Source organism: Theropithecus gelada, chromosome 12 (genome assembly GCF_003255815.1).
Source record: "Theropithecus gelada isolate Dixy chromosome 12, Tgel_1.0, whole genome shotgun sequence".
Classification (NCBI taxonomy): domain Eukaryota; kingdom Metazoa; phylum Chordata; class Mammalia; order Primates; family Cercopithecidae; genus Theropithecus; species Theropithecus gelada.
The window spans coordinates 38,707,279-38,733,523 of NC_037680.1; the positions used below are offsets into that span (position 1 = coordinate 38,707,279).

At 34.9% G+C, this 26,245-nt stretch overlaps 1 protein-coding gene across 1 annotated transcript in view; it reads right to left on the reverse strand.

The window, feature by feature from the left end:
• Window positions 1-26,245, reverse strand: part of KCNH7 (potassium voltage-gated channel subfamily H member 7) — a 478,778-nt gene that overhangs the window by 23,785 nt on the left and 428,748 nt on the right. Inside the window, exons 10-11 of the mRNA XM_025404671.1 lie at window positions 5,535-5,787; window positions 1,998-2,203 (exon numbers count right to left, since the gene is read on the reverse strand). Of these exons, the coding sequence (XP_025260456.1) occupies window positions 1,998-2,203; window positions 5,535-5,787 (459 nt within the window). The remainder of the gene's footprint in view (window positions 1-1,997; window positions 2,204-5,534; window positions 5,788-26,245) is intronic.

Sequence of the window (26,245 nt, forward strand, 5' to 3'; positions counted from 1 at the left end):
TGTCAACATTTAAAGAAAAAATATTTCTTTATGTGGAATGTGTTTTATGCAACTTGGTAAAGTAAAAATAAGAACAATACAGTTGACCCTTGAACAATACAGGCTTCAACTGTGCAGGTTCACTTATACACGAATTTTCTTTTTCCTCTGCTACTCCTGAGACAGCAAGACCAACCATTCCTCTTCCTCCTCCTCCATAGCCTATTAAATATGAAGATGATGAGATGATGATCTTTATGATAATCTACTTCCACTTAATTAATGGTAAATATATTTCCTCATCCTTATGATTTTCTTAATAACATTTTATTTTCCATAGCTTACTTTATTGTAAGAATACATTTTATAAAAATATATAAAATATGTGTTAATTGACTGATTACATTATTGGCAAGACTTCTAATAAATAGTAGGCTATCAGTAATTAAGTTTTTGTGGAGTCAAAAGTTATATGCAGATTTTCAACTATATGAGGGTTGGTGTTCTGAATTCCCATGTTGTTCAAAAGTCAATTGTAGTAATTGAAAGAACTTTGCATAAATTATAGTGTGGCAAAGAAAAATGTATAAACTAGTTAAGATTAGCTATGATGTTTAAATGATGTGGTAATTATCATAAGGTTAAATTTCACAACAATAAATATAGGTTAAATTCCATAAACATTACACTTTGAACCCTTTATTATTTTGCTCCCAGATCCTCCTTCTTCCCTCTCTGGTTCACTCTGTCTAATATTGTCTGTCTTGTAAATAAAAATGGAAGCTCCTGTTTATTTGAGTGCTGACTAAACTTTTATATAATGAAGTTATGAGAGGTAGATACTTGCTACTTTTCAAGGCAAAGTCAGAATGAGGTTGGTGACATAAAACTGAGATTGTGACAAATTACTGAATTAAAACCATTACAGAAACGTATGTTCTTAATAACTAGAATCTTTTCCACCTCAATTAAAAAAGATCTTTTCGGTGTTTTAAAAAGAAATAACTATCTGAACTGGTGCATCAGGATATGAAATGGCATCTAGGGGCCCTTAAAATTCCTCTTTCTCTTTTAAACCTCTCATGGTACTTGGGAATACCTATGACTACAGGAAGTATTAAGTCTACCCCCTCTTACCTAAGTATTGACTTTAGGGTTTTTTTTTTCCCCCCAGAGAATATATTAGTTAGCATTTAAATACACTGGCAAGTATCAATCACTCAATATTTGATTTCTGATTTAAAAAAGCATTCAGAATTGGAGTGGAGTTGTGAAATTTTGGGGGGAAAGGGATAGAAGAGGAATAACCTAGTAATAAATTTTGGGTTACAATGTAAGTTTTATAGCCATAGAACAGTAATAGCTCATAAGGGCACATTTTCATAGTAGAAAAGAGTACGGAACATAAGAGCTACACTCGAAGTTCATTCTAGGTTAACTTGCATATACAATTATTTAACTATTATTTCTGTTAAACTACATATTCATTCTACACCATTAAAACCGACAATACTGTAAAACCTGACTAATTTGTACTTCTGTGATTTGGAAATTTTATTAAATAGGAAACTAAACTTGAATGAGGTTAATTTTTTCATTACTATTGTGAAGACACTGATTACCAATGTATAGTATAAATAATAGCTGAGAGACTATTCTAACCTCTGTATAAGATAAACTCAAGCAATTTTCAACAGCCTAAAATCACCCATTTCTAGCAAATAATTGGCACAGTATAAACAAAGGCTATTTTAACTCAAGTGTATCACCTAAGGGCTTCTACAAGGTCAAACCTAGTTGAACTACTTCAAATTATTCAACATATTTGAAAGCAATTAAGCTAAATTTCTTTTCTATAATTCAGAAATTTTAATATTCAGCTGGCCTTTCCTTCCAAATATTCAGAATTTGTAAAGTTTTGCTGCAATATTTTGCTTGATTTTTCAGAAGCATTTGTGCAATTCCAGAATAAACTAACATGTCAGAAATGTAAACATAAACAAACAGTTAACATATACCTTTGCACTCTCATGCCTTAGGTTGAAAGTCAACTCTAGGTTTGTTAGAAAGTGATCGGAAAACTCAGGATACATATCCAAAACCTCTAACAAGTCTTCTCGCTGAATCTTATGCAAGTCACAGTATGTGAGTGCTCTTACATCTGCATTAGACTTTCCAGGTTTAGCATAAAGATGAACCATTTCTCCAAATATATCATTTTTTCCTAAGAAAATAAAAAGAAAAAGAGGCTGGGAAAGGGAATCCAAACTAATGTTTTCCTTCTAAAAGTAGAAGGGGATCACTAAACAATTGATCAATCCCTGAAAACCAGACTTGGGGAGCAACGTTCCAGCACCTCAACTAAATGCACACCCTATGTTTGGTGAGTGGAAATTTATCTCTAAGGGTGATTGGTTCTTTTATTTCCTTGTTTTGGTTATTTGGCTAACCATCTAGAATGTAGCAAACATATCTTCAGTCCAGTATGCCCCACTTTGCTAGCAAAGGGTCTTGCCATATAGTATTTTAAAGATACTTTCAGGTAGGTGTACTCTGATTTTTTCAATCTGGGGATATGAGAAAGGCTGCAGTGAGTCAGATTCATGATCTTTCTGTCTCGGGATGGTCTCTGCAGGTGATGCTGAGCAAGGGGTTATGATGGAGCTGTTTCAACACTTAGTGGATTGGTGGAACAATTGGAATGCACCTTGTTTCCTAAAAACCACATTTGAATTTGCCCTTATTAAATATGCCCAACTGCTTAATAAATCTAGTTATATTTTCTCAACATATATAGTCCTGCTTTTTGTTATATGGCCTTTGTTAGGGAAATTTGTCCTTGCTCTTCTGTAAAATCTAGGGTTATTTCAGTGTCTAGCTTCTAACGGGCCTTCCCCATCACCACTGCCTAGCCACATACTACCTGCTTTTCAAGGTCTTATTCCATGACAAGATAAGAACAACAGCAACAGTAACAAATATTTATTGAGGACCAGTAGGTGCCAGGCACTGTGTCAAATGCTTAGGTGCATTGCCTCAATTTATTCCTAAAATAACTTCATGAAGGAATTGCTAATAATTATCCACATTTCATGAATACAGAAAGAGCATTAAAGGGATAAACTGATTAGCCTAACGTCAACTTCTTAGTTGAATGAAGTGGAGAGAGGGAGAGAACAGCCAGAAGTAAATCCCACGCATCGTGACTCCAGAGTCAAAGTTATTGCACACCTGATACTGTGTATCTAATCTCCTTCCAATGACTTCCCTGAATGTCATGGCCACTTAGATTTTTCTGTTTCTGACTATCAAAGTACTTAAAAATTGTACTTGTGGTATATATACTTAATACATACTGATATATTACTTGATTATATAACTTCTAAAGATAATCAATGGCAATGCAAAATAGTACTCTCTTGTATCTATCTTGAAGCTTCTTTTCATTTTTAGAAAAAACTCCTTGAGTATATTATTTTAGATTTTGGTAGACAACTTCAGGTATACCTTACTGTGGAAGCTCTCAAATACTTTTAAGTAATAAGGTTCTAATTAGTCAAAAAATGCTGTAATATTCTTGTTTCACAAAAGAATTCAACAATGAGAAATCAAACACTGTATCTTAACTATGTAAGAAAAATTGACATTAGAAAGGAAACACTAACCACTGTTTAAATAAATTTGTATCAGCCTTCTCAAAATAGGATAAACGATCATAATTTGTAAGGATTTTAGGGGCTTACATGGAAATAGGGACAGAAAAGGAGTAATTTCCTGACATTCTTTATAGTTTTGGTAGCTCAATATAGATATTATTGTTTTTAAAAAAGACCTGAACTAAATTAAGCCTGGACTTTGTATTTCAATTACCAACATGACTATAAATGAGCCAGGAGCTAGCCAGTCCATGGATATGTCTTAGCAACACTCTAAAATTACTACTTGATAAAGCAAGAAAACTTTTTACCTTCTTGTAGAAGCTAGGACTGGCTGATTTGAAGATCGGAAACGCAACAAAGCATCCTCCTTCTCTGGCAACAGAGAAGGACAAACTGACCAGGACAAACTGTCTAGGCCAAATCTAGTGAAAACCTAACTTGATTGTGTGGCCTTAAAATGATTTAGAATATGTGTTTATTCTTTGTCAGCTTATTGGTTAGAAAACCAAATTTGGGAAATTAAAAAAAAAACTAATATAATAAAATTATCAAAATATATAAGAAAATCACTTGAACATCTTTATTCATGTATTTGAGTTCTGTGCCATGCCGTACTCTGGTTCTACACAGCAGCAGGGAAAACAGACAACATCCCTGTCCTATTGGCGATAACTATCATATGTGAACATCAAAAGCTGAGTGACATAAAATCATTGAATTACATGCCCATTATTTAAGTGGAGCTGGATAATCTACAGGGGAAAAAATGCAAATTTTTACAGAAACTAAGGATAGGCGTTATCATAGGGAGAGTGAGGCTTAAACCTACTGGCTGTATGGTAGGAGAAAAGAAGAATTGACTGCACTTCTGCACTTTTCTCTGTTTCTTTTCTCTTCCCCAGTGTCCTAATATTATAAAGAAGTACTACAAGTTCACATGGCCTAAATTTATTTTTTATTTTATTTTATTTTATTTTATTTTTTTTTGAGACGGAGTCTCACTCTGTCGCCCAGGCTGGAGTGCAGTGGCACAATCTTGGCTCACTGCAAGCTCCACCTTCCAGGTTCACACCATTCTCCTGCCTCAGCCTCCCGAATATCTGGGACTACAGGCACCCGCCACCACGCCTGGCTTATTTTTTGTATTTTTAGTAGAGATAGGGTTTCACTGTGTTAGCCAGGATGGTCTCGATCTCCTGACCTTGTGATCCGCCCATCTCGGCCTCCCAAAGTGCTGGGATTACAGGTGTGAGCCACTGCGCCCAGCCCCTAAATGTATTTTTAAAGAGGCAGATTAAACATGTGCTTTCTTTTGCACCCAAATCAGTTGAAGTTATGACTAATTTAATCCTTCATCACTTCTATCCCTGGTTGTTAGGTTCATAGGTCTATATTAATTACCTAGTTAAGGACTGTATGATTCCATTTAATCCGACACGGCAGGTAAAAGTGCACAGTGAATAAATGAAATTCATCAAAACATAAACCCAGTTCATGACAGGGCTTTGGCACATGCTAGCAAGTATTTCCTATAACACATATATTTTATTTTAAGGTGTTGAGGGATCAAGCATGAAGCTAAGATCTTCTAACATAAAAAAAGAATATGCTTACTATTTTCCTATATTTGGCCTCAAATGTCTAGGTAGCTGCCAAGAACTGAAGAGAATCATCGAAGCATTTACACATCGGAGAAAAAGTGAGACAGTTAAGAAAACATATTTTCTGCAAGGTTAATTTGGTTTGAACTGAATTTTAAATACAGTTTTCAAATTACCCACCACTCTTAAACTGTTCTTATAAATACATACATCAGTCTTTTTTTCCTGATCATTTTAAACTATGCATTATAAGCTAATAACTGAATCTGTCACCATGCACTTCTAAAACACTCACCCAGAATAGCCACCACAATGTCATCTTTGAGAATTTCAATGGAGCCTCTGGATAAGAAATAAAGTGCAGTGAGGACGTCCCCACAGTGAACGAGGGTGTCTCCTGGAGGTGCATGGGTGGTCTTGAACTTCATTGCCAAAGCTCTAAGGCAACCTTTACTTGCCCCCCGAAAGGCTTTGCAGTTTTGCAGCAAGGTCTGGTTGAGATGTAGACAAATGTCTGCTTGTAAGCATTCTGGGAAGCCCTTTAGGACCTGAAGAAAAAAAGAAAGAGTTTCATACTACCAGCCTTCTGGGTGTCTCCGCCTGAAATACAGTCAATTTCTTGCTCACAGAACTGCAGGTGTAGTCATTGTCACGCAGGAGTTCCTACAACTCTTCTACCTCGCCTACCTCTTAATGAATACTTGGTTTGCTAAACATGTCAAAATTTTTAACTCAAATACTTGTTCTCTGAATTAACTGCAGGCATTCAGACTCAATACAAATGCTGTCTCATTAAAATATAATGCCTACAACTTTTCACACTGCTTCTCTTTCCCTGCATTATGTTATGTGGCATACTGTGCACAGATATAATGCAATGTGACAATTAATAAGACATAACTAATGAAAGGTGGTACAACTAGAAAGACAATCAACCTTCTGAAAGAATCTCAAGTCAATTTAGGTTGCCATTTCTGGTATACATCTAAGTTATAATTAGTAAAAATGTTGACCCTGAAATAGCCATGGTATTTGTAAATGTCATATACCATAGTGTGCTATTAGTTTACAGTATTTGAAATATTTATGTCTCATATGCACATTATTAATACTAAATATTTTGATAAGCACTGAAAATAGAGAAAAGCAAGGAGGACAGCAAAAACACTTTAAAAGTGTAGTCCAATATTCAGAAATGGAAATTGCACCAAAATTTGCAGTGCATACATAAGCTTCTAAAGTGCTACTGTTTTGACAACCTATTCAGGGGCTAATTTAAAACTTGTTGAACAGATTAAACAATATCTTGTGACAACTGCTACTCAATCTGAACTGAATAAAATTATTTGTTATTTTCATACAATTCTCAATATACAATGGTTCAAACACATTCAACTCTTGCTTATCTGTGTCTTGCTATTTTGGGTGTCGTACGTAGATTTTAATTTTTATATTAATGTTCTGCTACCAGTACAAGCAGACTCATTTAGATATGCTTTGAGGTGGAGGAATGGGACATTATATAGTGCAATTTATAGTGCAATGATGCAATTTGGGCATTTCCTATCTTTTTGGATCAACCTTGGTATGCCCTCCAATATAGCTAAAAGTAGCCATGAATTGTTTGTAAGGCCAATGCATTTGGCTCACAGAGGAACTTCAAATTAAATCATACGAGAAAAAACATACAATTATTACTATTGTTAAATATTCAGGTAAGCACAAGGCTCCTACTGTGTACAGGATCACTGTGTAATGCAAGTGGTCAGACTGATATGTTATAAAGAGGATCAGTAAGATACCTGAAGCATAATAGTCATGATTTTCTGCTCTGTTTTCTTCACTGTATGAAATCACTCACAGAAATGAATAGGGAGCATTTTAGATGAAAATTCATAGAACTGAATTCTGGTCATGGATTTGCCCCAGGTTGACTCTTGTACAAGTCACTTCATCAATCTGTGTTTCTCTACCGTAGAATGAGAATCTTTGCAATATTGAATTTAGCCATAATTTCAATAAACTACTCTTAAACAATGTGTCAATTGTTAGACACAGCCCATCCAGCTCAGTGTTGCTATAGGAAATCAGGTTTTCATCCTGAAGAGTCTGTATTTCCTTGCTCGGGTCCCAGAAAAATATGTCTCCTTTTGATAAGAGTTTCTGGGCACTCATCTGTAATCTCTCCCCTTAACTGTAGCTGTTGGGCTTGGTCTACATGACTGGACTCCTTCCAGGTTCCCTGCTTGATGGAAGACCTCTCCTACACGATAACTTGCCTAGTCTTTGCCTGTTTCTGCCTCCGGGTGCTGGAGGCCCTTCCTACTCTTTGTTGGAATCTTATATCAACTCAGCTTTTCACATGGAACCAGTTGTCTGGGTCACTGATCCCTTCTACCATTTAAACCACTTCATTGGACTCTTTGGCAAGTGATGTAAAACTGGAGTTGAACTAAATTTGGACACAACATGGTAAAATACTGGCCACTTTGCTTGAGGGCCAGCATTTTAGAGTGTTGTGGCCAGATTTAGTTCAACTCCAGTTTGGGGGTTGTATAGAATAAAACACCCTAGTTTATACAGGCCTCTGCATATGAATTACTTCTCCTCTCTGACGGCCACTGCTGTGGTCTCTGAGTAATTCTAAGTAACCCCATGCAGATAAAGATGTATAAAGCATTACACCAAGTAACTAATCAAATATATCCATCTGTCTTTTAAGATTCACCTGTAATAAAGTACATAAAGTCATTTTATATTTCACATGAGGAAGATATTGCTATGATTATAGTAGTTAGCATAAGAATACTGAGCCACTGAGACTGTTTCTGGCATTTTCCCTTAAGTATCCTTAAGTAAAACTTAGTATAGAAGAAAAATTGCGCGTGTGTGTGTGTGTGTGTGTGTGTGTCTGTGTGTGTGCATGCACACATGCCTACATGTGTATTCAGGCATGCTTTGAGTTGGAAGAGAGAGGAGATAGAGATGAGATTCTCCATTTCCTTGAATGTGTTATTTGAGCTATGGAATCAGACAGGCTTGATCCAAAGTTCTAGCTCCATCATTTACTAGTTTTACTTTGGTCAAATTACTTAACTTCTCTGAGAATCAGTTTCTTTTTTTGGGAAAATTAAATTAATAACATGTATTTCACAGAGTTGTGGCCACAATTTAAATAAGAATGTGTGTAAACCCTTCGACGCACAAAAAATTTTTAATAGACAATGTACTTTGGACTTCCTCTGTGTTTTTGGTCAGAAATTTATTGTTCCTGAAAAAATTAGTGTATTATTTTTAGTTAGGAATAGAAAACCAAAAATCTATTGTGTTTTCTCTTTGGTCTGCCTGATAGGGTATTCTCCACTAAGTTTTGTGTTCTATTGCCTCAGCAGAGTTTAAATGTTTTGTGCATTATTGCATAACCACTTTAAGAATTCTTTTTCCTTGCCTCTCACTATAATTCTTGTTTCCTGTTTCTGGCTTGTTATATGTCCTGCAATACCTGAACTTAGGTTGTCACTGTGAGTAGCCCTAAATCCCTTTTGAAATTAGGTAGTCACTAAAATCAATGTACAGATATGTTCTTGGAATTCCAATAGTTTTAGAATCATCCACAGAGCTTTAAGGATGATTCAGAAAGTTTTTTCTTATTAAATGTCCCCTGCCCCCAACATTCATTCTATTGGAAGTGACAGCCATTGGAAAGGATAACATCAAGTTGGAGGTGCCATAGAGCTGCTGTTGTTACGTGGAGAAGATACACAGATGTTGGCATGAACTTGCCTAGGTTAAGGACTTCTCATATGATGCTAGCCCTCAACAGATTTTCTTAATATTCTTAAGTTAGTCACATAGATCACTGAAGTAAAACTCAATAAAATTAAGAGTCAGTTGTTGGATGTCTTATTAGTTCTGTAGTTTTAACGTCCCAAATAAGTTAGCAGCTCTAGTATCTGGGTTCTGTCTAAGTAAAGGGACTTTAAAAGGGAGAGTTAAGAGTGGGAGCAATAGTGAAATAGAGGTAGAAATACATTGAAAAAAGTCTGAAATAAGAGGTAGGTTTGAGAAGATATTTATCCAGGGCACCCCTTTCCATTGGCCTCAGCTGTATTGCCTTCTTGGCTTCCAGTTCATTGCACGTTTTTGTTTGTTTATTTTTAGGGTTGGTTCCCTTGCTAAACTCTCTGACACAGGACCTCTTCATTTATGACTCAGACGCTGACATTTTACCAGGCCTAGCAGATCTGGCTACAAAGAGTTGCTATGTCAATTGCACAAGTACAAACCAGGACGCATGCTGATTTGGTGATTGTTATATCTATTTCCATTATACTATACACAGCTTTCTTGACTGTCCAGCCTTGAAGCTTTGAAGGTACATATCACCTTCCACTGTGCATTTGAAGCCATGGTTTTATTGAGGCAATCTAATTTTAAAGACCAAGAAACACCACCCAGAATCAGTTTCATGGCCTGCAGCTTGAAACAGAAGTTATCATTCTTTTAGCAAATATTTATTAAGTATCTGCTAGATATGGTTTGGATATTTGTCCCACCCATCTCAGGTTGAAATATTATCCGGAATGTCAGAGATGAAGTCTGCTGTGAGGTGTCTGGTCATGGGGGTGGATTCCTCATGGTTTGGTGCTGTCTTCACGATAGTGAGTGAGCTCTCATGAAATCTGGTTGTTTAAAAGTGTGCAGCACCTCCTTCCACTCTCTCTCTTGCTCCTGCTCCTGCCATGTAACATGTCTGCCCCCTTTTCAACTTCTGCCATGACCGTAAGTTCCTGAGGCCTCTGTAGGAGCTGAGCAGATGCTAGCACCATGCTTGTACAGCCTGCAGAAACATAAGCCAATTAAACTTTTCTTTATAAATTACCCAGTCTCAGGTATTTCTTTATAGCAATGCAAGAACAACTGAATACACTGCTATATGCTAGGCACTATGCTAAGCATGGGAGCATAACAATGAATTAAACATGTCTGAAAATATATCTGGACTTCAAGCCTTTCTCTAAATGCCCAAATTAAAACAAAAAATTACAGTGATAATCTGAATTTCCCACACTCTACTTTCACATCAAATTTGGACATTTATACTGTAGATTTACAATACTAATGATTGTTCAAAGAAATTCTCAAGGTAAGAATTAATTTAAGGCAAATAAAAAGTTCTAATTTCATTTTTCAAATACTGGTGATGGGGACAGATTTTAAACATTTCAAGTTCCAGAAAATTTTTTCAAGGCTGCTACAAATCCTTTATCTTTATTATGATATAAGGTCACTGGAATATTTCATAAATGAATTAACTTCCTTTGACTTGAATTTATATGAATACAGCTCTTTGGGACTTTCAAAATCACATCATGACTTACAAATGAGAATTTGATCTTTTAAATGAATATGAAATGCTTTCTGTGATTGTTAAATCAATCCTATAGTTAAGTACTCAAGGACCCCAAATTTAAAGCCATTCAAACACAAATAACCCAACAACAACAAAACAAAATACCGCTATTAAATCAGAGTAAAACTCATAAACGAGATATCACACAAAACAAAGAAAGAGCAAAAATGGAAGTAGTATTTCATAGTAAATATCTACCAAATATGACCAGACATTAATTCAGAAGTATTCAAATTTATGTAAAACTTCTCTAAAATGTATATATGCTGACACACACTTAATGACATACAATTATAATATTGTTAATATTCGTAATTAGGTAGTGAGTGAATTCAAATTTTCTTGAGCTGAGTAATGAATGCAAAAATCAATGTGTGCCAGTTAATATAAGCCTGAACTTCTGATCTGATGTATGTGCTTATCAAAATGACATGTCTTATTAACTTTTAATAAGTAATTCTTTAAATTTAAACTTCTAAATTTATACCAGTAAAATAATTATAGTATCTATTTTATGTGTTGGAGTGCCAATGGCAAGGAAGTTTAGCTCAGGCCTGTGACAGATTATAATTAAAGAAATATTTCCTAGGTTTCAGTCAGTGGAGTCAGAAGGGAGAAATATCCTAATAAATGAAGTTGTTTTTCCTATATTTATATGTCACTATTCTGTCACCTTTCACAGAGAAAAGACAGATATTCATCTTCTTAATCAAATTTTACCTGGCTGCTGATAAAGATAGCCAAATGGATTTAAATATTCATAATGTATTGACAATAAACTATTACTCTTTCCTCAAATTAAAAGTACAAGATTCAATATGTACTGTTTCTAAGGCCAAGTTCCAAAACACTTATGGTGGTTATACTTTCTCGATTCTGTTTGGATAAGTGTCAGTAATTGAGCTGGTTCCTTTTTTTTTTTAACATGCCAAAACAAGTCTCTCCAGGCTCCTTTCATAGGATTGTAAACTCCCGTATTTGCTTCTGAAAAGAATCAAAATGTATTCTCTAATAGATACCCATATCCAGATAGTATGAGAAAGTTTATCTATGTTGTAATGAATGGTTTTTGATTTATTTCACTTAGTATAGTTGCAGAGGGGAGCATTCCCAAAGGCAGGCTGAATAAGGCACATTTAGGAAGTCTGAGTGTAGCAAATGACTCCTCTAAATAGCACATTAATCATATGGATGACTTTGGCGGCTGTGATAACTGACATTAGGAAATTTTCTAGGGAAATTCTCTGGGTCATTAAATATACTTAAATGTTGACAAATTAGGATTAATTAAAACACAAATTAACACTCCCTATGAAACACTAAACCTCAAGCATGATTATCAAATAGATGAGTAATATATTAAAACCTTAAATCTCTGTCCTAGCGTAAAGCTTTAATATTTTATAGCATTTCCTGATTCTGGTAAAATTATTGTTTTCAGTGTGAGCATTCATCTTCTAAAAAATCTTTAGCACTTGTAAGATACTAAACCCTGCTTTTTGGTGTTTGTAGAAGCTAACATCCCAACTTAATGGATTCTGTAATTTCTAGGTCATTTAAGATCATTTTATTCCTATGGGTTAGCCATTGAGAAATAGGAAACATACATATTTCCTGTTTGGCAATTACATGTTAAATACTCCATTTTAACCACTGATCATGATAGGTGGACTCTTATAGTTGTTTTTAATCTTACAAATATGTGTTGCCTAGTTTGAAGCCCAAATTGTTTCATCATCTGATTTCTTATTTCACTTTCATGTGGTTGATGAAAAAATAAGGAAAGATTTTATTGTATAAAGCCATCACATAAGGCCAGATTGTTGTCAAAGCAGAGCATTATGGAATCCACAACTGCGGGAATATTTATAAGCATTGAGAGAATAAGCTAATTTTCTTCATGTGACTTTTCAACATTTGGCATATGATTTATATCTCTTAGGGAAAAAAATATGGGCAGAATAAAAACCTGTCACACACGGACAGAGATGACAATGTTGTAAATCCCAAACCAGTTTTGGTAATGGTAAAGAGTCCTTGAAAAATGAAACAGAATTATCCTTCCTATTTCTCCTGCAACTCCAGTTAACAGTGTGACTATGAGATGTTTTGTTGCTTTCAGAAGGAAACTTAAACTTTATCCTGATCGAAATTAAGTCAAGGATGGGTAGAAGTGTGAGCCAAGGATGGGTAGAAGTGTGGGTGATGATGTGTGGGCAGAGGGGATTTATTGCTTTCATACACATGTCCTTGTTACCCAACCTCTGGAGTCCTTCTGTTAATTCTGCAGAAGGCTGACTTTAAAAGGGTGCCTCCGGATTTCTAAAATGAAGTCTCAGGGGAAAACTTGGAACCCATTAAGGTTTCTAAGGGCAACAGGAGGGATGTGCATCCTGAGGAGCAGTTTCAGGACCTCTCCTCCTTGCCCCTGCTCATTTATTTGAGAGAGGTAGTCGGGGAAGGGATGAACAGAATATAACCATAGTGGATTCTGTTGGATGCTCTACAAATAGTTCTTCCCAAATGGATTGTTTGTAGGTGACCTTAGCTTGCCTACAAAATAAGGAAAAAGGAGGTACAATCTACCAGGTGATGAAAAGAATAATTTAAAAACCAACATGTACTTAAAATACCATCTTGAACTTGAATCAAGTTTTACGGTTTCAGAAACATTTATCATGTATCGTATTTTAGCATCAAATTTTTTATTGAATTGTCAACATTATGTGAGGGATATACATTGGCAATCACCCCAGTTTTCAAATTTGAAAGCAGAGGCAATGCATTAGGAATTTTATTTGTAGAAAAACTAAGACTCCAAACTTAATCCAGGGCTTCTTCAATCATTTTGACTTGTCATTGCTGTCCATCAAATTGGATTTCTAAAGTTGATAACAGAATAGTGAGACATAAAATGTTTCCCCTTCATCTAATTTTTTGGTTTTATAGAAAAGTAATAAAGGGTAGAAATCTAGCACAGATGATCTTTTCACTTTTTACCAGTTGGGTATTTGTTTCTCAGGAATTTTAAGACTGGACAACAATTGTTTTTGAGGGAAAGCGGATGGCTGTATTAGCAGTTATCTAACTTTTTGTAAAATACTGGAAGCTTTCAAAATAGTGGAAGTTCTCTTCCTCTACCTAACAAATTCCCCTCCTATAAAATGTATTGACTGTTACTTAGCACTCTGAATGTTCCAAATACCAATGTATCTACGTACATTTTTGCTTCTACGACTTGAGTCATAAAACAGCTGTGTGTGTTTCAAACTTATTTATGCCAGTTGAACTTGTTAGTGGAATTACACAATTCAATCATATAATACATAAAAGAATAAAATTTTGTCTAAAGAAGGAAAGCAGTGTCTCCTCCCCCTGCCTATCCCAACTATGAAAATAAAAGTGAATGCTTCAGAAATCTTTTATAAAGGTGGGTCATTAAGAAAAATGCAAACAGATTGATAGATTAGGTGTGGGATCTTAAATACCTGAAAAGTAGAAATTTTATAGTCACTAAACTCTGATTATAATCCAAGAAATAAGGAAAAACAATTAAAAAGTAACCATAAAAGAGGAGTACTTAGAAATTAAGAACAATATTCGATGATAATTTTTTGATAAAAAAGGAAACAATTTAGAAAATAAAAATGAGAATATTTCACTTTAATACCTGTAGAACCACCGAAAAACTTGTATTCAAAGAAATATGTATACTCTTTCTTTATTTTTGATACCTTCATTATAAAAAATAAAGGCTCAGACAACAAAATAGTTTAATACAAACGTTAAGAATAATAAAGTTATCAAAAAATAAGAAAGAGAGAATTAATGGAGGCAAATGCTGAAAATGAAAAGAATAGTAGCAAGCTAGCTCAAATACATCTAAGGGCTAATTCCTTGAATAAAATCAAATAGAATATATAAATCTTTCAAAGATCTGCTGAAGGAAAGAAGAGAGAGAGAAAAATATGCAAGTTCAGGAATAAGAAAAGCAGATGCATGCGCTGATTCAGAAAATATTAAATATCTTATAAGAGAAGCCTATGTGCAATTGTACAACTGTGGAAGCCTAGATAACATGCATGAACTCTTGATAAAATGCAAATTATTATATTGACTAAGGAAGAAGTAGAACAAATAACCAAGTAGAGTGGGAGAGGTGATTAAAGACCCACTATTAAAACAACCAGACGATTTTACAACTGATTTCTTTCTAACACTTAAAGAGCATATAACCACTAATGAATATCATTATAAAATAGATGCAAAATACTAAACAACTGATTAACCAATAGTGTCAACAATGTATCAAAAAATCTATAACCAGAAGTCCTACCCAGAGGAATTAAGTAAGAAAGAGGAAAAAAAAAGGCATACAAGGTCAAACTATCTCTCTTTACAGACGATATGATTCTGTATCTAGAAAACGCTATACACTCCACCAGAAGACTTCCAGATTTAATAAACAAAGTTAGTAAACTTTCAGAATACAAAATCAATGTACTAAAATCAGTAACATTTCTATACACCAGTAACACCCAAGTTCGGAGACAAATTAAGAATGCAATCTCATTTGCAGTAGTCACATAAAGAATAAAATATCTAGGAATACAGCAGACCAAGCAGGTGAAAGCTGTCTGCAGTGAGAATTACAAAATACTGCTGGAAGAAATGAGAGAGGACACAAAAAAAATTGGAAAAAACATTTTATGCTTATGGATGGGAAGTATAAATATTGTTAAAATGACCATACAGTCCAAAGCAATGTAGAGATTCAATGCCATTCCTGTAAATGTACCAAAGTCACTTTTCACAGAATTAGACAAAATTATTCTAAAATCATATGAAACCAGAAATATGCCTGAATTACCAAAGGAATTCGAGGCAAAAAGAACAAAGCTGGAGGCATCATACTACCCAACTTCAAACTATACTAGAAGGCTACAGTAACCAAACCAGTGTGGTACTGATAGAAAAACAAACACATACTAATGGAATAGGATAGAGAAACCAGAAATAAAGCCACACACATACAGCCACCTGATTTTCAACAAAGTTGACAATAACAAACAATGAAGAAAGGATTCCTTATTCAATAAATGATGCTGGGATAACTGGGTAGCAATATGCAGAAGATTGAAACTGGACCCTTATGTTTCTCCATCAACAAAAATTAGCTCAAGATGGATTAAAGACCTAAATATAACACCTAAAAACAATAAAAACTCTAGAAGAAAACCTATGAAATGACATTCCGGGCCATATCATTACCAATACCTTTTCAACCTTGGCAAAAAATTTATGACTAAATCCCCAAAAGCAATTGCAACCAAAACCAAAATTGAAAGTGGAACCTAATTAAATGAAAGACATTCTGCACAGCAAAAGAAACTATCAACAAAGTAAACAGACAACCTACAGAACGGGAGAAAATATTTGCACACTGTGCATCTGATAAAGATCCAATATCCAGAATCTATAAGGAACTTATTAAGCAAACCAACAAGCAAAAAACAAAGAACTCCAATAAAAAGTGGGCAAAGGACACGAACAGATACTTCTCATAAAAAGGCATACAAGTGGCCAAGAAACATATGAAAAAAATGCTTATCATCGATAATTATCAGAGAAATGCAAATCGAATCTCCACTGAGATACCATCTCACACCAGCCAGAATGGCTATTATTAAAAAATCTAAAACCAATAGATATTGGTGAGGTTGTGGAGAAAAGTGAACACTTGTACACTGCTGGTGGAAAATGTAAATTAGTTAAGTCACTATGGAAAGCAGTGTAGAGATTTTTCAAAGATCTTAAAAGAGAACTATTCCATTTAACCCAGCAGTCCCACTCTTGGGTAAATACTCAAAGGAAATTAAATTATTTTACCAAAAGGACACATGCACTTGTATGTTTATTGCAGAACTATTCAAAATAGCAAAGACATGAAACCAACCAATACAAGATGCCTATCAACAGTGGACTGGATACAGAAAATGTGGTACATATATGCAATGGAATACTATGCAACCATAAGAAAGAATGAAATTATGTCTTTTGCAGCAACAGGGATGCAGCTGGAAGCCATTATTCTAAACAAACTAACGCAGGAATAGGAAAGCAAATACTACATGTTCTCACTTATAAGTGGCAGCTAGACATTGAATACACATGGACATAAAGATGGGAACAATAGACATTGGGGACTGCTTGAGGAGGGAGGGTGAGAAGGAAGAGTGGTAAGAAAGGGTACCACTGGGCACTATGTTCACTACCTTGGGGTCATTTGTACATCAAGCCTCAGTGACACACAATTTACCTATGTAACAAATCTGCATAGGTACCCCCAAACCTAAAATAAAAGTGGAAGAAAGAAAAAATTTAAAAAATTTTTAAAAAACTATGCTCAAGTAGGATGCATTTCATGAGTGCAAGGATATTTTAGTCGTATTAGTCTTAACATTTCTTTAATTAAATCAATTATTAAGATTTTTATTAAAATAATAATTTTATTATTTTTAATTAAAAATTTAAAATTGAAATCAACTTTTTTTTCAAAATTATTTTGGAGATTCTAGAGAACCAAAAACACCCCAATAAGTGGTTGCTATTAAAAATAGAAAATGAATTTACCTCTTTTTGCTGCTGATATGATTGTATGCTTAGAACATCCAATATTAAATCCTCAAGAGGACCACCCACCATTCAAACAAACCAGAACGAACCAAATTAAACCAAACTAAAAAGTACTATCAGAATGAGGTCAAATTGAACCAAACCAAAAAGAAGTCCTTCAGAATTTGTTAAAGAAAAACAAATTGACCCAAAACTTGGTTACAGAGAAAATAAATTGAACCAAACAACAAAAAAAATTCTATCAGAATTTGCTAAAGTGGCTGGATAGAAGATAAATAGTTTGATTCTTTATTATCTATAAGCAAGTAAAAATGGAAATGTATAATATATTTTATTTGATTCACTATGCTATATAAAATTAATAAAGATATTTAAAAATAAAGGTAAAAATTTTTAAGAAGAAAATGATAAAATCTTATTGAATTGGATTTTGTTTTTTAAGATATAAACCAGTGACTCCCAACCTTGTCTACATATGAGATTTATAAAAATACTGACACAGACTTTAAGCAATTCTGATTTAACTATTATAAAATATTTCAGATGATTTTAATGTGCAGCATGCGTGAGACTTAATATTTAAATACCAAAGTTATATTTAAATAAGAGTTAAAGTAGACCTACAATCCATTTTCTATATTTCCCAAGAAATAACAGGGAAGAAAAATGGCCAGCTACTGACAAACATTAGTGACCTGCTCCTGGCAAACACAGTAAGGGTATTTATTAGTGGAATAGTTCCCATTTATGGAGTATTTTTAGCAGGATGTATCTAAATAATCACTTATGATAGGCCAATCTTTTATTAGTAGATTTAATAGAACATGACTTTCTGGAAAATGTCATATAAGCTGCGTAATGTCCAGAATGTAAAATGTAAATGTTTAATGACCAAAAAAGATTCTGTTTAAGTGTCGTATAATAACATATATCATTTACAGTCCTACGTGAAATCTGAGCCAGAACTCATACTAATATGGCAAGGAAGATCTCTGTGCCTATGCTCATAATTCCTTAATCCTTGAAATTATTAGTAAATCTTGATAGTGGTTATGATTTCTCACTCTTGGGAGCCATATTTAACAATCTGATCTTTGGGTTAATTCAAAAACTTAACATGGAGTAAGTTGTAACTGAATTTAAAAAGTCATATATTTTTTATGGAAGAATAAATGCTCTCAAGTAGCCAGGAGAAATAAGCAAAATAAGATTAGTAAGTGTCGACCTACCTTATCAGATATTAAAATATTATATAAAGCTGCTAAACACAAACCATTTTTTTGTTTGTTTGTTTTTTTAGACGGAGTCTTGCCCTTGTCCCCCAGGCTAGAATGCAATGGCACGATTTTGGCTCACTGCAACCTCCACCACCTGGCTTCAAGATATTCTACTGCCTCAGCCTCCCGGGTAGCTGGGATTACAGGCGTCCCCCACCAACCATGGCCAGCTAATTTTTGTAGTTTTATTAGAGATGGGGTTTCACCATGTTGGCCAGGCTGGTCTCGAACTCCTGACCTCAGGTGATCCACCCTCCTTGGCCTCCCAAAATGCTGGAATTACAGGCGTGAGCCCCTGTGCCCGGCCAAACCATTCTTATACTACGCTGAGTGGACAAATAGAGCAGCCTTTAGAGTCTAGATATGTATCCCAATTATACCCAGTGATGTAATGTGTAGCACAGGTGGTATTTTAATTAAATGAAAAAAAGAATGGCTTATTTAATAAATTCTACCATGACTATTTTCTATTCATGTGAAGAAAATAATTTACAAAAATAGATTTCAAACAAATTGTGGAGTTCTCTTTCTAAACATATACCAAATCTTATTAAAAAATTTAGGAAATTACTCATATAATCCAAAAGTTTAGTAGGGTCTTTTTAAAACAGGAAAGGATCTATGAGCTATATAATAAAAGTTGACCAATTAGACAATATTAAAAAAAAAACAAAACTTTTGTATCCAAAATAGTCCTTAAATAAACCAACATATTGAAAAGATATTAGGATCAAATTACAATATGAAAAGCATTAATATTTACAAAGAGTTCTTATTAAATAAAATAATATAGAAAAGATACTTGAAAATATGCAAAAAATGCTATGAATGGGCAATTCATAGAATAAAAGCCAAATAAGGTGTGTGTATGTATATATGAATGAATGAGCATTTAACAGTAGCTCAGAAAATGTCATCAGAGTAAAAACAAACTTTCATATATCCATTAAACTGGCAAAAATTAAAAAGAACCATAACACCCAGTGCTAGTAAAGGGAAGGGGGAAAAGTACCAACATTATTGATAGAAATGTAAATTGTTAAGCATTTTTGGAATGTAATCTTACAATAGCTATTAAAGTTAAAATTACATATAATCTTTTACTCAAAAATCCCTTATCTGAGAATCTACCCATAAATATAAAAGTATAAGTGAGGAAAATATATGTAAGTGGGTTTATTGCAGTATTGTTTGAAGTGGCATGAAATTGGAAATCAAAAGAATGCCCAGCAATGTAGCCATTAGTGTAAGAGAAGAAACTATTAGTATAAGTATAATATGTAGTTATATATTATTATATTATGTATTATATAGTTATAGTATATGAAATAAACTAGTATGGAATGTATGTGCCATTAAAAGGAATAAATTAGTTGTATTAGCCAACTTGGAGGTATTTTCACAAGCTATTAAGTGAGAAACATGGACTGCACATAATTAAATGTTTTTATAGATTAAATTATGCAACTATATGTGTGTGTAAATATGTATATATGTCTGTATACATGCAAATATAAGTATCATTATATTAGCATATAAAAAGATATGGAAGTTTACACACATAGGTAATAGATAATGAGATGAGTAAAGTATAAAAATTGAAGTATAAGAAAACTTTAAAATTTGCATTTAAAAAGTCTCTCATAAAAAAGTAGAGATGTTGCAATTTTATTTAAGTAAAATTTGTGTATATGAGAAGGCAAATAACTTTTTATCTAAGGAATGCAAGCCCCTTTAAATTATAAGGTCTATAGAGGCAATGACATGTGAGTGCAGTCACATCTTACTCCCCACCTTAAGCTAAGTAATCCAGCTGCTATCGGGACTCTAGACTGAGAGATCCACCAATTGATAGAAATTGACCTAACAACGCTATATGCTGGATACCATAAATCATGCCCTATAGTTTAACAATGTATAGCAAATCACTAACCAGTGCTATTTCTGTAAACCAATGAGAGTTCCTGACAAACAACTTTTCTAATTGCCCACTCTCCTGATTTGTCCCTTAAAAAATAGAAAAATAACAACAACAACAACAACAAAACGAGCAAAACAAAACCAAAAAATCTTTGAGCCTGTCCTTTGTTCTCTGGAGCATTTCCTAGTGTTTCCCAGCTGCAAGTCCTCAACGTTGGTCTAAATAAACTCTCTATGTAAATTTTGCTTCAGTTTCTTTCTTTAGATTGACACATATCTATGAAATGCGCACCATCAGAGAAGATGCTTCCCAATTTAAAAACAAATTCTTATCAGGCTATGATAAGTCTGTAAGAGGAAAAAATGGACGTATATGATATGTCACAAGTATGGTTGCAAGGTGATGTTACATCGTGGTGTTGTCTCTAAGTGAAAAGATATAAAGTACTTTTTAATTACTGTAAAACAAATTTTTGTACTGTTTGATAATTTAAAATGATTCTGTACTTTAATTTGAAAAAAGTTAGGTCTTCCTAATGTTTCCTTTAACTTTGCTTCAGTGATTGGTTAAGATATTTTTTCTCTTTAAGAACTGCCAATATAAAAGCCATAAGCGTATGAGAACCAATTAATGTTTAATAACAATTTTTTCAAAAAAATTTATAGATCTCAATTCTGTATGCTAAGATGGGTGAGAATGAAAGGAAAGGGAATAAAGCAAGGTGCAGATTTAAATTTCCATTGAATGTTATTCCCATATTTAGAAAGCATGGGATATAAATGTTATGTAACCTAGTACTTTTTTTCATTCTGACCACTGTTTACATGCTTCCACTCTGCTTTTACTCCAAGAATGTCTCTGTCTATGATTACTCTAGGCCAGCCTATATATTTTTGTTTGTCTTTTAGAAGTCTGGCGTGTAAAATTTTGCAACATGTAGCTGTTTTTCTGGCATTACACTCTCCTTTGTTCTTTAGATATCTAGTCAAAGAGAATTGCTTTATTATAATTCTCTGACCTCGCTGTGGTGTTGCCTGCTATTAAATATTAAGAATAGCTCATACACTGGGCACAGTGGCTCACGCCTGTAATCCTAGCACTTTGGGAGTCTGAGGAGTGCAGATCACAAGGTCAGGAGTTCGAGACCAGCCTGGCCAATATAGTGAAACCCCATCTCTACTAAAAATACAAAAATTGGCTGGACATGGTGGCGAGTGCCTGTAGTACCAGCTACTGGGGAGACTGAGACAGGAGAATCGCTTGAACCTGGGAGGCGGAGGTTGCAATGAGCTGAGATCTTACCACTGCACTCCAGCCTGGGCAACAGTGTGAGACTCCATCTTTTAAAAAAAGAATAGCTCATAGACAAAACAGATAAAATTATAGTTAGGCTCTGGGCTAAATCCGTATCTTGGAAAACACATTTTTCTCTCACTCACACCTTTCTATTCACAGCACAGAATCAGATGATAGCTTGAGATTCACCTCTATGATCCAAGTAAAATAATTTAGCCTTTGTGGAGAGTGAGTCTTTGGCTTATTTTCCCACTATGGCCGGTTTTCCTAACCACAGACATGTTTTAGCTTTGTGTGGGTTGCACAGCATACTGATCTAAGAAGATTAACGGAAGAGAGGGCAGAATGAATGACAGTATATATGGAAATGATTCAGCATAGCTCTGGAGTGTTAAAAAATGCATCATCACAGGTGATGCCCCCCAACCCAACCCAATAAAGAAAGCTCTTATCAGATAGTCCCTAAGGTGAACGTAGAGTTCTACTGGGAGTGGCTCACCTGAATAATAGGAGCCCAAGATGCAAAGTAAAGGAGATTTCTTTTTAGGTATATCTGGCATAAAACATGTAATGATTATGTATTTTTTCCATCCACGCTCATCCACATGGATTGCAATATGTCTAAACTGAGAAAAACAATTAAAATATATCTAAATTTCTTGAGCTATTGCTGCTTTAAGGCTATATGATAATTTGGTCTAAGATGAATTACATCTGAATGTTTTCACTTTTAAAAAAATGATTATGAAATATGACATATTGGGTGGACCATTTTCATATCCATTTATAACATCAATCCCAGTCCACTGGGTATGTCTTCTACTAAAGAAAATATTGGGCTTTTATTTTGGAAAAAAAATTGTGGATGCCTTGATTCCATTAGGTTTAAGAAATGCTGAGTTATTCTAGTATTTGAATGAAAAGAGACTTAAAATCATATTTCCAAAGAATATGTTATAACTGAACTTTGATGATCTCTATTTTTTATTAGTGGCTTAACCTGTGTTGATTATCAAGTGATCTGAAACTGAATTGAGTTGAGTTATTCCTGTGCTCCTACCACTCCAAAGTTTTTTGAAACACATCATACCCTTCAGCATAAGAAATTCCACTCTACAGTTCTATTCAAATAGGAACATTATTTTAAGGATTTAAAAAACAATTTGAGACATCATTTCTACCTTCCAACTACTGTAAGAGTAAAATTATTAATAAACAGAGAAACTGAAGCATCAAAGTAGGTTCACCACCTGAGTGTAATGTTTCTGTAGACTTTTTATAATACGGAAAGCTCTAGGGCATACTGTCATTATTTTTCTTGACATAAAATGGGCTAAAGGTCAGATCCTACCACTGAAGAACTCACTTTGCATAGAAGCAGCATGATTACAACTGTAAATAAGTCCTCCTTGTTGATGGTTGGAGACCAGGATGAAGTGACCATCATCACTTGTGAAAGATGAACATGTACCATTTGTGACCTGAAAACATTAGATGCCTGTCTTAAACTTGACATTGCTCATGTCAGGGGGCTCCAGATGGTGTTTTCTTGTTCTTTGTGATATTTTGAAGCACTGTAGGGTAAGTAGCCTTGGTGTAAAATAGGAAAGGCAAGTGAACTTTGCCTTTTAAAAGCACCTGCTATTAAGGAGCTGGCTACAGTAGGTGATAATGAGTGATAAATTTGTGTGTTCATAGTGGTAGACTTCTTGCCAATGTGAAATTTTAGTACATTCCCAGTTTCTGCAGAGCCAGGCAATTCCTGTCAACTAATCTATACGCAGATGACAACATCTTTTCAAGTGCATTGTGCAAAACTATTACTTTAATTCAACTCTTAAATGGTAACTAGGTATTTATAGAAAACCAAAAGGTGTGCCAGTCCTGTGGGTCATTATCATTTAAATGTAGGTTTTGGTCAATCTTTATGCCCCCTTTTAAATGCATGAAGGATTATCTGGATATAAGGGCATCATATTTCTAAAATTTTGTTATAGCTGTATGATACACATATCAGTCTAGATCATGGACTGTATATATCAACGTCAGTAGATTAAAAATCATTAGAAAAAAGTAAGGGAGAGGAAAGCAATACAGTGAAGGCAAGCCATGCTACTTTGCAAATTTTGCTTTTACATTTCTGATGGAGTATATTGTCACAAGGATTGTTTTCATCCGAGTTGCTGAATTGAACATAACTGAAAGAGTTCACCATTACACTTCACTATGGTGTATCAAAACACTCTGTGATCTAAATATAAAGGTCTGGCCCAGATGAAGTCTTTTAAATAAGTGTAGAGAATGATTGTAACACAGTTTTTGATGGAGTAGTGTTAGATTGTAGATGCAGAGATAAGCTCTGTGTTAGTAGTGGAGGCGACTCTGACAGATCACAGAGAAACTAAAAGTTGTGCAGGTAAAGAAAGTCAAATTTTTATTAAAATGTTCCTTGGAAATCACATCAGCTCCAAGCAATATAAATTTCTATTAAACAGTATATCATTTTTTTAATTTTTTTTTTAAATTTTTTGAGGCGGAGTCTCGCTCTGTCGCCCAGGCTGGAGTGCAGTGGCGCAATCTCGGCTCACTGCAAGCTCCGCCCCCAACCCCCCCTCCCCGGGTTCACACCATTCTCCCACCTCAGCTTCCAGAGTAGCTGGAACTACAGGCACCCGCCACCACACCCGGCTAATTTTTTTTTTTTTTTTTTGGATTTTTAGTAGAGACGGGGTTTCACCGTGTTAGCCAGGATGGTGTCAATCTCCTGACCTCGTGATCCGCTCGCCTCGGCCTCCCAAAGTGCTGGGATTACAGGCGTGAGCCACGGCGCCCGTCCTACATCATTTTTTATTATTCTCTTTTCCACTTTTAACTGGCTTTGTTCATAGGGTCCATTACAGGTCTGTGCTGTGTCACTCAAAATCTCACTATGATCCTAAGTTTTTTAAAGCCTATTAAGCTAACTCGAAGGCTCCAAAATCTCTCCCTGTCTTGAGCTACACTTCTATCTTGCACTTCCTCCTTTCTCAGGATTCATCTAGTCTCTGCTTGACCTAGGAAACTGAACAATGCAATGGAAGTACCATCAAGTTCCCTTCTAAACCTGCAAGCTAATACCTTCACCCTTTCTCTTTTCTTTCCTGCCTGTCTTTAAGAAAAACTTACCTATCCACCCAGATGAGAGTTTATACCTCTTCCTAGGCTCTTATTCCAACCACTTTCTATGTCTGTCTCTCAAAATTTCCTCCATTAATGTCCCAGGCTAAAAAAAAGGAACTATTCCCTTTTCTTACTAAAAGAAATGAAAACTGTTTCTGGATTACCTGAGTACCTGAGTTGGGGGATGGGAAGCAGATAGGTTAGAATTGCCATCCTCAAGCAGAAAAGCTCCCATAATAACGTTTTTGCACATTTAGCATATTCGAGTTCTGGTGCTTTCAAAATATTGGAAAACAACAAGTTTGATGAAATTGCAGAGAGGTTAAGTGACTTGTCCAAGAGTAGTGGCAGACTGAGAGTTAGTTTTTAGGTCTTCTGAATCTCTATTCTGCATTTTTGATATTATCTGGGCATTATTTGGTGGGGGCAGAGGTGCTATTTTCAGGTAAGGAGTAAATTCTCCATTAAATGCTCATACAGGCACTTCTTCCATGCAATTATAATATTAAATTTAGGAGTAGCCTCTGCCCTAAATAGTTTATTTCTCTTCATCCGGAAAAATATATGGACCATGGTCATTGGAGTACTTCTTTGGGTGTGTGTATGTGTGTGTGTGTGTGTGTGTGTGTGTGTGTGATGTGAGGCCACTTGATTCTACACTGACATGAAAGATGATTTTCATTACTGTGGTAGTGCTGTAACTAAAACAGTGTTAGGTAACCTCAGAAAGTTTCAGACTATATCAGAAGACAGCTTTGATTTGGAGAAATTCATTGAGATGCTATCAGTCCTACTCTGAAAAAAGTATCTCTTCACTCCTAATTAAAAATGTTGGAGGTAGAGGGAAGAGAGTTTTCCAGAATTAACTTCTGCACATCTTTCATATGATTTTTACTATTCCTAATATGAGATCACACTCAAAAGAACATGATCTAGGCCAGGCGTGGTGACTCTCGCCTATAATCCCAGCACTTTGGGATGTCAAGGTGGCAGATCACTTGAGATCAGGAGTTCGAGACCATCCTGGCCAACATGGTGAAAGCCTATCTCTACTAAAAATACAAAAATTAGCCAGGTGTGGTGGCATGTGCCTGTTATCCCAGCTACTCAGGAGGCTGAGGCAGGAGAATTGCTTGAACCCAGGAGGTAGAGGTTGCAGCGAGCCTAGACGGCACTGCTGCACTACAGCCTGGGCAATAGAGCAAGACTCTGCCTCAAAACAAAAACAAAAACAAAACAAAACAAAACACTGTGATTCTTTCAGTGGCTTCATTATTCTGGCCCATTTCCTTTTGTACTCTGAA